The sequence below is a fragment of the Protopterus annectens genome, chromosome 3.part1 (assembly GCF_019279795.1).
Source record: "Protopterus annectens isolate FY-2018-M chromosome 3.part1, PAN1.0, whole genome shotgun sequence".
Taxonomy (NCBI): domain Eukaryota; kingdom Metazoa; phylum Chordata; order Ceratodontiformes; family Protopteridae; genus Protopterus; species Protopterus annectens.
The window spans coordinates 234,565,751-234,578,965 of NC_056732.1; the positions used below are offsets into that span (position 1 = coordinate 234,565,751).

At 34.9% G+C, this 13,215-nt stretch overlaps 1 protein-coding gene across 1 annotated transcript in view; it reads right to left on the reverse strand.

Annotated features, from left to right (window-relative positions):
- LOC122798074 (collagen alpha-6(VI) chain-like) overlaps nt 1-13,215 on the reverse strand; it is a 1,097,601-nt gene that overhangs the window by 944,302 nt on the left and 140,084 nt on the right. Inside the window, exon 2 of the mRNA XM_044066731.1 lies at nt 577-669. Coding sequence (XP_043922666.1) covers nt 577-640 — 64 coding nt within the window. The 5' untranslated portion in view covers nt 641-669. The remainder of the gene's footprint in view (nt 1-576; nt 670-13,215) is intronic.

Here is a 13,215-nt window from a genome sequence, read left to right on the forward strand (position 1 = left end):
ACAGTATATGCACAGTTCCCCATAACATGGAGAGGGATATAAAATGCTTGACTGTGATATTTTTCAGTCACATTTGAGAAATATAAAATATTTTCATCTATCTCATATAGTCCTTTCTTATACAAGTTGTATGTGCCCAGCAGAAATCCTGGCATTCAGAGTAACCATTTGTTCTGGGAGATATACTATTACTTCGATATAATTATTATGTTATCAGGTAACATTTTTTGCTATATTTTTAACTGTACAGAGCATGCATGTTATTTTACACCATGCATAAAATGGAAGAAACAGAGAAGAATACATAAGCCATACAACAAGTCTTCTACTAATAAGCTCCTTGCATTGGGAGACAATATTTCTCCCATTCTGGTATAGACTAAGTGCATATGTTACTGACAGCAAATAACAAACAATACCAAAAGATAATGCATTTCTTATTGATGGATGAGGATTTTTAACTCTCAATTCGTGATAGGAAACATTGGTAAGCAAATTAAAACATAATTGTATAATACAAACAAAAATGGATAGATCAAGCATTAATGAAATAAGAAATTATGTATTTTCACATACCTCTTTGCTGAGCAGAACACATCGACATCATCTGGATAACGGCTAGGATCACTATTACCTTCATTTTGATAGCAAAATATTATATCATTGATTCTGTAAGAAAACATGGATACGCATCCCTGTCAGTGTTTTGTCCCATAGTCAAAGGTTAAATTTACAAGGCTACCAGTTCAAACTACTAAGTGTATACTTCAGTGGCTGTCATATAGTTCCTTCAATAATAAGAACCAGATTAATACCTTTAGTACTTATTTATTTATTATTTGTAAACAACGTAGCACACTCATCACAATGGACCTTTTCAAGCTACAACCCAGGTCATGTGGCAAAAAGAAAGCAGTAAACAAGGCAAATGTTGTAGCCATAGATGTGCATGACAGAAATGCAGTAAGAAACATTATATCAGATACATAGCTACTGTGTCCAAAACTAGCTTAACACTTGGATGCATTCATTTTATTTATTTATTTATTGACATTTGATTACTGGGAAAGTCCAACTGGATGGAACCCATTTTCAGTGAAGGCACGGGCAGAAAAGTACCAAAGTATTACAAAACATTTTAAGAAGAATAATTTTACAGTCTTTCAAAAATTATATAAAAACAAATACAGTTTAAACAACTATACCACATTAGACATAATATGAAAACATTGGTTAAGAATAGATACAAGTTATATGACAATGATTCAGTAGGTAGAGAAATTTTAGCCAGTTTATAGAGAAATTAGAGGTAAGCTAGTATAATACAAACAGGAATTGCAATACAAAGTGAGAGAAAAACAGGCTTGTGGTATATTTAGACAGAAAGCCAGAGGACAGAAGTTGGCATAAGTAAGGAAGTGAGTGAAGAAGGGAGTGGAAGGAGATGTAAGGTATCAATAGGTATTTGTTCACATTTGGGAATATAATTTATCCTGGTGTTTAATGAGAACAAAGCCAGCTTTTGGCTAGAAGTTTTTCAGAATGAGTTTTAAGGATGGAAGGGAGGGTATTAACCTAATAGATAGAGATAAGCAGTTGCAGGCCTTAGCAACATGGTATGAGCACAGAAAATATCCAGATGTTTTAATAGGTTTGTGGACAAACAGGAGTTTTTGGTCATTGGATTATAATGACCAACAAGGAACATAGTTGTATAGAAGGCTGGCACAGATTTACCAGCTCTGCCACCTCCACCAAGACTATAAGGTAGATACACTGCTATCAGCCAGCTACTTTAAGGCTCTTACCAGGGTACCCAATTACTCTTAGTAAGATTAACACTTATACAAATGGTAGTATTAACCAAACGGCAAAACATTTTGGAGGATGAAGCCACAGTGCCACCAAATAAATGCAATTACTCTTAAGGGTTAACATATTTACTAAAAGGCCAGCCACAATGAAAGGTTTAGATATATTTAATAATAAATAATAAAATAGAAAACATGACAATACTGAATATCTATTTACAATAAACACAAGAGTTTCAATTCACAGGAAATATAAAAAATAACGCACAGATTAACTAATCTCACTATATTCCTAACTGACTGAAGAATTACTGTTCCCTTAGTTAAGCTGCTTAGTAGAGCAAGGCAAGATGAAATGGATAAGTGTCTTTGTTGTCAGTTGCAACAACACAGTGCTGAGTGCAACTATTACATCTCTCACTAATATCTAAATACAATTTCAATGCTGGCTATAGAATGACATCACATCTGGTCACTTGATTTTATGGTTCCCACTACCCCCGACTAGAAGCTGAATCAGCATCTAGCACAGATGTGTCACTAAACGCTTGGCTAGGCTTATAAGGGCCTCTGGGCCAATAGCCTAGTATCATCCTATGATCCTATGATATTTATTGCTGGACAAATAGATGGATTCTAGGCAATTGTATAGGTGGTGAGAAGCTGTGTATATGTTCACTCATATTGACATATTGCTGTATAAGGAATTGTGCAGTATAGTAAAACAAGCAACAATATATGCAAAGCTTATGTGATCTATTTAGCAACTATTTGTGGAGTATCACAAGATTAATGTACTTAGGAAAAATCAGAACATGAAAAAATGACGGTATGCAGGAAAAAACTGTCACAATATCAAGTCAGATGCACAGCAGTACTCAGGAAAATCCAGCAAATTGCAAAGACATTTGAAAACAGTGAACATAGTGCACTCTGGATGTATTAAGTTAGTACATGATTAAAACAGATCAGTTTGTAAAACTTAGGCAAAGACAATAGTTGGAAAAATGTTGCATGCATAAGCATAATTATAGTAAATCCTACTACTTTTTTCTATTATCAATAAAAGCTGCATGTAGATTTGTCAAATGAAGCAGGTTCATACTAAAGCAGGACATTCATGTGGCTGATTGAGGTGATATGTTGATACACGTCCACAGTGTATCTGCGCAAAGTTTAAGGCCTTGGCTCTATGGCATGCCTGGGTCACTACTGTACTGAGTATTCAGCATTTGACTGGACATTCTCTTTGATGGAAAACTATCTGCATCTCCTTTAACACTGCTACCACATAGGACATGTGAAAACTTTAAGAAGTAAGTAATGAAAGACACAAATATTTCCTATAATTTAGTTGTACAGATTTACCTTCAAATGTTTTATCAGGTCTGTAAATATATTAATGTAAGCATTTGTTTTATACATTCTGATATTAGTAGGAACTATTGGGTTAACAAATACAGTTCATACACAGTACTTGGGGAGTATATGTAGCTGTTTGCATTTGTAGTTCTTTTACAGTGGTTAAACATGAGAAAAAAAGAATTCAGATAATAGAATATATAAAAAGCATAAATAATAGAAACTATCTGAATGTCCTTATTTATACATTTATTTACTATTTATTCACCAGCTAATTGAAATACTCCATTGACCCTTTTCTGCCATACTCAGGCTCAGTTAGCAGCAGTATTCATATAATATAAAATACAGAATATTGCCAGAACTAAATGGATAATTAATAAAACATAAGTCATAACATACAAAGTCGAAGTTTTAATACATTGGCAATAAAATAAAGTTATCAGCAATTGCAAACTAATTGGCAAAAACACAAGTTATAAGCAAGAGTTATACACACAGACACACATTTTACATATATATATATATATATATATATATATATATATATATATATATGGGTCTACTGTATATGTTCGAAAATACACTTCTTCGAACTCACATAGTAGACCCTGGGTTACGTAAAAGTGCACTTAATCGAAAGTGCACTTCGTGAAACCCGCTTCAGCGAATGGGCTACTACTGACTTTAGTGCAGTAGTTACGGACCTTAGGGTTAGGGCACGGGTCATGGTAAAGGAATAGCTAGTAGGGCTATCCCCTTACCATGACCCGCACCCTAACCCTAAGGTCCATGACTACCGCACCACAGTGGGGGACAGGACCATTGTGGTGCGGTAGTCACAGACGTTCGGGTTAGGGCGCGGGCCATGGTAAGGGGATAACCCTACTAGCTATCCCCTTACCATGACCCATGCCCTAACCTTAAGGTCCGTAACTACCGCACCACAGTGGAGGACATAGCATGTTTTCCTGCTGTCCTCCAATGTGGTGCGATCCGTTCGTTGAAGCTGAGTTCGCGAAAGTGCACTTTCAAATAAGTGCACTTTTGCGTAACTGAGCGGTCTACTGCTCTTTTTCGAATATGTGGTATTCGATGAAAAGCAGTAGAACCATAGATATATATATATATATATATATATATATATATATATATATATATATATATATAGATTTAAAATAGGGAACATATTGGATAATATAGGAAAACAAAAGGATTCAAGCACAGAATTATTAGTATGCCCAATACTGATAACATGAACATATAGAATATATAAAAAGCATAAATAATAGAAACTATCTGAATGTCCTTATTTATACATTTATTTACTATTTATTCACCAGCTAAGTGAAATGCTCCATTGACCCTTTTCTGCCATACTCAGGCTCAGTTAGCAGCAGTATGCATATAATATAAAATAGAGAATATTGCTAGAACTAAATGGATAATTAATAAAACATAAGTCATAACATACAAAGTCGAAGTTTTAATACATTGGCAATAAAATAAAGTTATCAGCAATTGCAAACTAATTGGCAAAAACACAAGTTATAAGCAAGAGTTATACACACAGACACACATTTTACATATATATATGTATATATATATATATATATATATATATATATATATATATATATATATATATATATATATATGGGTCTACTGTATATGTTCGAAAATACACTTCTTCGAACTCACATAGTAGACCCTGGGTTATGTGAAAGTGCACTTAATCGAAAGTGCACTTCGTGAAACCCGCTTCAGTGAATGGGCTACTACTGACTTTAGTGCAGTAGTTACGGACCTTAGGGTTAGGGCACGGGTCATGGTAAAGGAACAGCTAGTAGGGCTATCCCCTTACCATGACCCGCCCCCTAACCCTAAGGTCCATGACTACCGCACCACAGTGGGGGACAGGACCATTGTGGTGCGGTAGTCACAGACCTTTGGGTTAGGGCGCAGGCCATGGTAAGGGGATAACCCTACTAGCTATCCCCTTACCATGACCCATGCCGCACCACAGTGGAGGACATAGCATGTTTTCCTGCTGTCTTCCACTGTGGTGCGATCCGTTCGTTGAAGAGTGCACTTTCAAATAAGTGCACTTCTACTGCTCTTTTGAATACGTGGTATTCGATGAAAAGCAGTAGACCCATAGATATATATATATATATATATATATATATATATATATATATATATATATGTATATTTAAAATAGGGAACATATTGGATAATATAGGAAAACAAAAGGATTCAAGCACAGAATTATTAGTATGCCCAATACTGATAACATGAACTATTACTTGGTATTAACCATTGACATGGTAACAGATGCACTAAGCTTCCTTAAAAAGATAGTATTTGATATTATATTTGAACGCCTCAAGTGTGTTAGTGCAGTTTTCCTCATGTTCCTATTCCCAAAGCTTGTTCTAGTTGACCTAAGTACTACATTCAAGTGAGCCTCTTATTAAAGGATCCCAGCCTATGCTTTCTAGTTGTGTACCTTTATTCCTCATCCATTAAGTCTGTCAGTAACCTTCTTAGCATTTGTATAGTAAGGGGGTCCTGAACATGAGGAAGATATTACAACCCTTGGGTTAGGAAAGGTTATTAGTTTCTAAGTCATAAATTGTCATACCTTAGCTTTCCATAATTAAGCAGATGAATATATGGCATACATAATAACCTCTCAAAATCATAGGGTGCCCTCAAGTCAGCCATAAAATTTGGTAATCAATCAATAAATTTGATTTTTAATAGAGAAAAGGGAGATGTTAAGTAATTTACCCCATATGAATAATTATGTATGAATGCCTGTATCTGCAGTACATAGGATTTCCAAAATTTCCACACACAATGGGTATTATTTCAGACAGAAAAAGAATCATAACAAAAGTTTCTCTTTAATGTTCAGGAAGTAGTTCAGAGTTTTCACCAGATAGTTGCCCATCATTTGGTGTGACAGAATTCATTGAGGATCCTCTCAAATAACAGAACTAACAAATCTTTAGTAGTCTTAGCTGTTTCCCTTTTTTATAATGGATGCATCACACATTTGTCAATTATGAATATTGGCTTACAGAGCAATTGCTGAGTTGTTTAAGAGTACAATGGAATGACAGGATGGTAAATGTGGAAACAGAAGATGTCATAAGAAAGTGACATAGAACAACATTCTCGTGAATATGGTGTTCTGTGATACCTGATTTAATATGAAAGGGCTGTAAACTGCATTGCGCTAGTGAAAAAGATCTCTGGGAAGCAATATTAAACAACATGGTCTTCACTGGTTGACAAGAGGTATTCAGTGATATTCATCAGTGAAAAGTAATAGTCAAATTTAATGAAGATTAATATGGCCCTTTATTTTACATTCATGAAATTTCTTTTGTTAATCTAACTAGTGAGGAAACAACATAAAGCTAAATCAACTTCCTTCTTTCACAATCATGATGTTATGGTACACAGCAATGACAAATTTTAGCCAAATATAAACAAGTGAAATTATATTTTTGTAGATAAATAGTGTACTATTTAGAAACAACATAATGTAACACAGTCTATTTTACAAGCCCTTTTCATGATAGTTTAAAGTTATAGCAAAATAAAAACAGAAGGTTTTTTTTTTACATTTTTACAGGTATCATGTTGGTATATCATTTAGAAGCAATACAGAACAACATGGTCTTAATTTATTTCTAGAAAAAAAGATTATGGAGAAACAACAGACTTTGACATGGATATGACAGAAGCTGTATTCCCTGTACCTAACTTATGTAATAGTGAAAAATGATAATTGGAAAGTAATATCAAATAATGTGGTATTCCTGCTTGAGAATTTGTATTATTTCATACCACGTAGTGAGAAACAATAGTATAACAAAGACGAGTATTTAACTTTGTTTCCATGTTTGTTGAAATCATTTGGACTTCTATTTAGTGACAAGCCACATACAGTAACATGGTCTTGATCATTTGACAAGTACTATACCTGACAGTGATAAGTTACAGCTAAATACAAGCAAGAGAACTAGTTCATTCTGTTTTGTATTTTGCAGGTGTTATTTGGTGGACCATTTAGGCACATTATATAGCTACATAATTCTGATTCTTTAAAAAGTACCATTCGTTGATATCCAGCAAAAATAAGCTTTAGCCATATAAAACCAAAAAGAATATTTGAATTTATTTGGTATGCTGGCAGATATTTGTTGCATTATTTAGAAGCCGCATACAGCAACATATGATTCATTAACAAAACCACGATAACCTTGCTCCAGCAAAATAAACAAACTGCTTGTAGTAACCAGCCTTTAAATCCTTAACGCGAGTTTATTATGAAGTGTTTTCGCCTTGCTTAATAGCTTGGCTTCTTCAGAGGTAAGTTAAAAACAATTTTCAAAGTGAGACTTAAATACAAAAAGAAAAGGAAGTGATGTCATAGAATGGCCTTTTTTAAAAGGCAATTACTAAAAAAATACATATTATTAAAAAACACATATAATTAAAAAAGATAAACGTACAATACACAAGTCCTTACAAGTACCAAAGCACAATCAAAGAAAATAAAATAAAAACCGATAGCCCCTTATGGTAACAAACTAAGGGCTGTAATGGTAAAATGTACTTATATAATAAATATTAAATGTGTGTAATAAATGCACCAAAAAGTATTACAATTTGGTGCCAAAATCAAGTGACAAATAATGAACTAAGAGTTCAAAAACAATAATATTCCTAAAAATTGGCCAACCTAATATATAAGGCTGAATTTAATATCATCCAAGAAATGAGCAAAAAATATATATGAACAAAGAGTATATATATATATATGAATTTAAACACAGGAATATATATAGGAATATATATGTAATGCAAAGGGACAGGGAGCAAAGCATCACCCCGGTCCAACTAGTTGAAGTAGTCAACGTAAGTAACTTCTTAATTTTAAGACCGGTAGAATGTTGCAATTATCATTTAGACCAGGGAAATGAAAAGCATCTGTCCTGAATTGCCACTCCAATTCCTTTAATTCTAACAGTAATGAGGTCGGACCTCCTCTAATCGATGGATTAATTTGATCAATCGCCATGAATGAGAAACTATGCCCATAATGATCTATTATATGTTTAGCTAGGGCATTGTTATGATTTTTATTATTCATGGCGTACAAGTGCTCATACATGCGGTCACGCAATCTGCGGTCCGTCTTTCCATTATAGAAAGAGGGACAGCAGTTGCAAAAGGCCGCATATACTACTGATTTGCTTTCACAATTGAGAGGCAATCTAATAGTATACTTCTTGCCCCTCACTGTGAATGTCTGACCCGACTTGGTTATGTAACATCTGTTACAAAAACCACATGGGTACATTCCCACTCTTTTGTTAAATTGTGTAACAGAGATGTAGTAACTCTTTTAAATTCCTATTTCTCTTAAAAACAAATTTAGGAAAATCACCAAATTTCTTTACTAAAATAGGATTACTTAAAATGAAATCCCAATTCTTCTGGATAATTGACACAATTTCACTGGAGTCAAAGCTAAACGTGGTGACATAACAGAGGGCCGGGTCAAAACTTATTGTTTCAGTAAAACCCACATGTTCAGTTTCCAAACCACTTTCCTGAGTGGGTGTAGTTGCTACATTAATTCCTAAATCAATATCCAAACCAGCATTCGACAGAATTGCTTTGAAAACACCGTTAACCCTTTTTGAGGTTACTTCATTCAAAATGTCAATAACAAACTTAGATGGATAATTTCGCTTCAAAAACATATCAGTTAACAAATTACATTCTTCATAAAAATACTCCAACGTACTGCACATTCTCGCTGCTCTGACAAATTGGCCTTTAACAATGGCCTTCTTCTGTCTAAAAGGATGATGGCTAGAAAAATGTAAGAATGAATTGCAGTACGTTGGTTTTCTGTGTATTCTTGAAGTGAAAGAACTGGTTTGAAAGTCCTTCATCAATTTCACATCAAGAAAATCAATGCTTGATGTTGAAAAATTATGGGTGAATTTCAAAAATTCTGTGGTGTTGTTAATGTTTGACACAAAATTGTCAGCTGTAATCCTGTCACCTTCAAATAAAATAAAGATATCGTCTAGGTATCTCGTGTAATATTTGATTGGTTTTACAAGATCAGGTGAGGCAAAGATAAAATGTTTCTCCCAATAGCTCATAAAAAAGTTAGCTACCACTGCCCCACAAGGAGAGCCCATGGCCACTCCTTTTTTTTGTAAGTAATATTTTTTGTCAAACATAAAAAAGTTTAAAGACAACACTATGTCCAACACCTCAGTTATCACATCAATCTCATTTCTTGAGGCCCCTAGTTCCGAAAGTAATAAAGCTAACCATTCAAGGGCTTCATTGTGAGGAATTGAAGTATACAAGTCAACCACATCAACAGTGAGGAAATTCACCTCACTGTTGAAGGGTTGACTATTAATGGCCTCTAGGAAGGACCAGGAATCTTTACAAATCCCAGGTAAATGTCCTATGTATTTAGACAACATTTTATCAACCAGTTTAGCACAAGAATAAGTCATGGAAGACCTTCCGTCAATTAAGGCTCTCATTGGGGGGTTCATCAAGTCTTTATGTACCTTTGGTATGCCGAACATAACGGGTATTTTTGGTAATGTCATGTCTATAAAATTATACATGTCCAAGTCTATTTTATTTTCGAGAAATAAATCCCGAAAATACCCCTTATTCTTTTGTAAGCTCCTTGTGTCTCATTAAGGGATGCTTCAGCATATGCTGGTGATTCTAATATGGTGAACATTTTTTCTTTATAGATTTGATCCTCCAATATTACTAGGCCTCCCCCTTTGTCAGGTTTTAAAAGTCTAACTGACATATTGCAAAGATTTTGTAACATTTCAGTTTGAGCCTTAGTAGTATTGAACTCATATTTTGAACGCTTATTGTACTTATTATTAAATAAGTGTCTCAAGTCCACCTCACAGGCCTGTTTAAATATCTGTAAGGCCGGATGAAGGGGTGGGTTGAAAACACTAGGAAGTTTCAAAGATTGAGAAAAGCTAGAATTATTAACCTCATTATTAAAAAATAATTTCAAATTCAACTTTCTAACAAAGCATTTCAAATTTATAAGTTCCTTAGATACATCACCAAACCTACTAGGAACAAAAGTGTACCCGTATGCTAACAGTTCAATCAGTTCTTTCTGAAGTTGGAAGTCCGTAAAATTATAAATTTTAAAGTCACCATTTGAATTCAGCAAAATATCAGGGCCTTTTTGCAAAGAACAAGTGTCCACATCAATATCATCATACTGGGCTCCATTTAATGTCTCTCCAGTCAGGGTCAGTCCGGGAATAATATTTATTTCCAGTTCTGTCTCCTGTTGGTACGTTGTCGTGGGTTGCGTTGATCTAAAAAATTGATGTTATTATAGGAATTATTGTTGCCTCTGTTGTTATTTGCATTATAACTTTTAATTCTGTTGCTATGTCTTGGGCCCATATCAGAATGATTAAAGGACTCTTGATCAAGTGAGCCCTCATTTATATTGGACTCAATAGCATGGTTTGCAACAGAATTATTACAAGAATTCCCCCCACTAGGTACTGTCATTCTTTGTTCCGAAGAACGGAGTTTGGGGTAAGCAGTATCAGATTGATAAGCTTGCCTATCTCTGACAAGCTTCTTAACCTTGTTCTGTTTTAACTTAACCAGCATTGCTTCTATGCTGGTAAGTGTGCGATCGTAATCAACTTTGAACGTGGGGAAATTCAAATCCTCCTTTAGTTGTTTATCAAGCAAGTCAATGTCCAACAGTAATTGTCCCACTTGTTGTTCATAGTGTTTAATTATGAGCTGAAGTAATTGAATTCCCTGCATTTGAAACAATTCTTTTAGTTCACTAAAAAAAGGCACAGTATTAATTAACCCAGAAGGGGCAAATGAGTTCCGCAAACCTTTCGGTATGAGGCCCTCCTGTATGCATTGCTTAAAATATGCGGATTCAAGTTGTAATTTTTTGAGCTTTAAAACATGACTATCAAATAATTTCAGCTTATCTGATAGGGTGATAGTATTACCATCATCTCTGGAACCCGCATTATTAATGTCAGACGTTGAAAAAGCAAATGCTTCTGTATCGGACATCCAAGCCGCTATATTAAATGAGTGACTTACATTATTAGAGGCACCCGATGTAGAAGGCCCTCCATGTATCTGCAACAAAGAATCACCCAAACGGCCGTTGGTGCTGGAAGAACTTGGTCCAGAAGGGAAAGCTGGAGATTCCCTACTACGTGCGCTTACACTGGAACTAGTATTGGCTCTGCCATTATTAGCCGCCAAAGATAAGGCGGGAGGTGGTTGCGCTGCTGGAATGGAGTCGTTCCCTGAACAAACAGCAACATTGAATAGTGAAGGTAATCCTCTTCTTTCCAAAGTAACATTAGTTGCGATAGCATCCTTCCTTTCAACCGCATCGAGTCTTGCATTAAGTCTATCAAGTTTCTCGGACAGCGCTGCTAATATTGAAGACATCCGGTTGCAGCTGTCCGAGTTCTCTTCCGTGTTCTCTTCCGTTCGCCCATTAGTCGTAAGTGTTGAAAATATATTGGGAGTGCTGGGGCTATCAGGTCTATCCGTGGCCATAGAAACGAACTGGTAAAAAACGAGCAAAACAGAACAAACTGGTAAAAAACAAAAACAAAACTACGATAACCTTGCTCCAGCAAAATAAACAAACTGCTTGTAGTAACCAGCCTTTAAATCCTTAACGCGAGTTTATTATGAAGCGTTTTCGCCTTGCTTAATAGCTTGGCTTCTTCAGAGGTAAGTTAAAAACAACTTTCAAAGTGAGACTTAAATACAAAAAGAAAAGGAAGTGATGTCATAGAATGGCCTTTTTTAAAAGGCAATTACTAAAAAAATACATATTATTAAAAAACACATATTATTAAATGATGATATTATTAAAGGATGATATTAAATTCATATATATATATATATATACTCTTTGTTCATATATATTTTTTGCTCATTTCTTGGATGATATTAAATTCAGCCTTATATATTAGGTTGGCCAATTTTTAGGAATATTATTGTTTTTGAACTCTTAGTTCATTATTTGTCACTTGATTTTGGCACCAAATTGTAATACTTTTTGGTGCATTTATTACACACATTTGATATTTATTATATAAGTACATTTTACCATTACAGCCCTTAGTTTGTTACCATAAGGGGCTATCGGTTTTTATTTTATTTTCTTTGATTGTGCTTTGGTACTTGTAAGGACTTGTGTATTGTACGTTTATCTTTTTTAATAATATGTGTCTTTTAATAATATGTATTTTTTTAGTAATTGCCTTTTAAAAAAGGCCATTCTATGACATCACTTCCTTTTCTTTTTGTATTTAAGTCTCACTTTGAAAATTGTTTTTAACTTACCTCTGAAGAAGCCAAGCTATTAAGCAAGGCGAAAACGCTTCATAATAAACTCGCGTTAAGGATTTAAAGGCTGGTTACTACAAGCAGTTTGTTTATTTTGCTGGAGCAAGGTTATTGTGGTTTTGTTTTTGTTTTTTACCAGTTTGTTCTGTTTTGCTCGTTTTTTACCAGTTCGTTTCTATGGCCACGGATGGACCTGATAGCCCCAGCACTCCCAATATATTTTCAACACTTACGACTAATGGGCGAACGGAAGAGAACACGGAAGAGAACTCGGACAGCTGCAACCGGATGTCTTCAATATTAGCAGCGCTGTCCGAGAAACTTGATAGACTTAATGCAAGACTCGATGCGGTTGAAAGGAAGGATGCTATCGCAACTAATGTTACTTTGGAAAGAAGAGGATTACCTTCACTATCCAGTGTTGCTGTTTGTTCAGGGAACGACTCCATTCCAGCAGCGCAACCACCTCCCGCCTTATCTTTGGCGGCTAATAATGACAGAGCCAATACTAGTTCCAGTGTAAGCGCACGTAGTAGGGAATCTCCAGCTTTCCCTTCTGGACCAAGTTCTTCCAGCACCAACG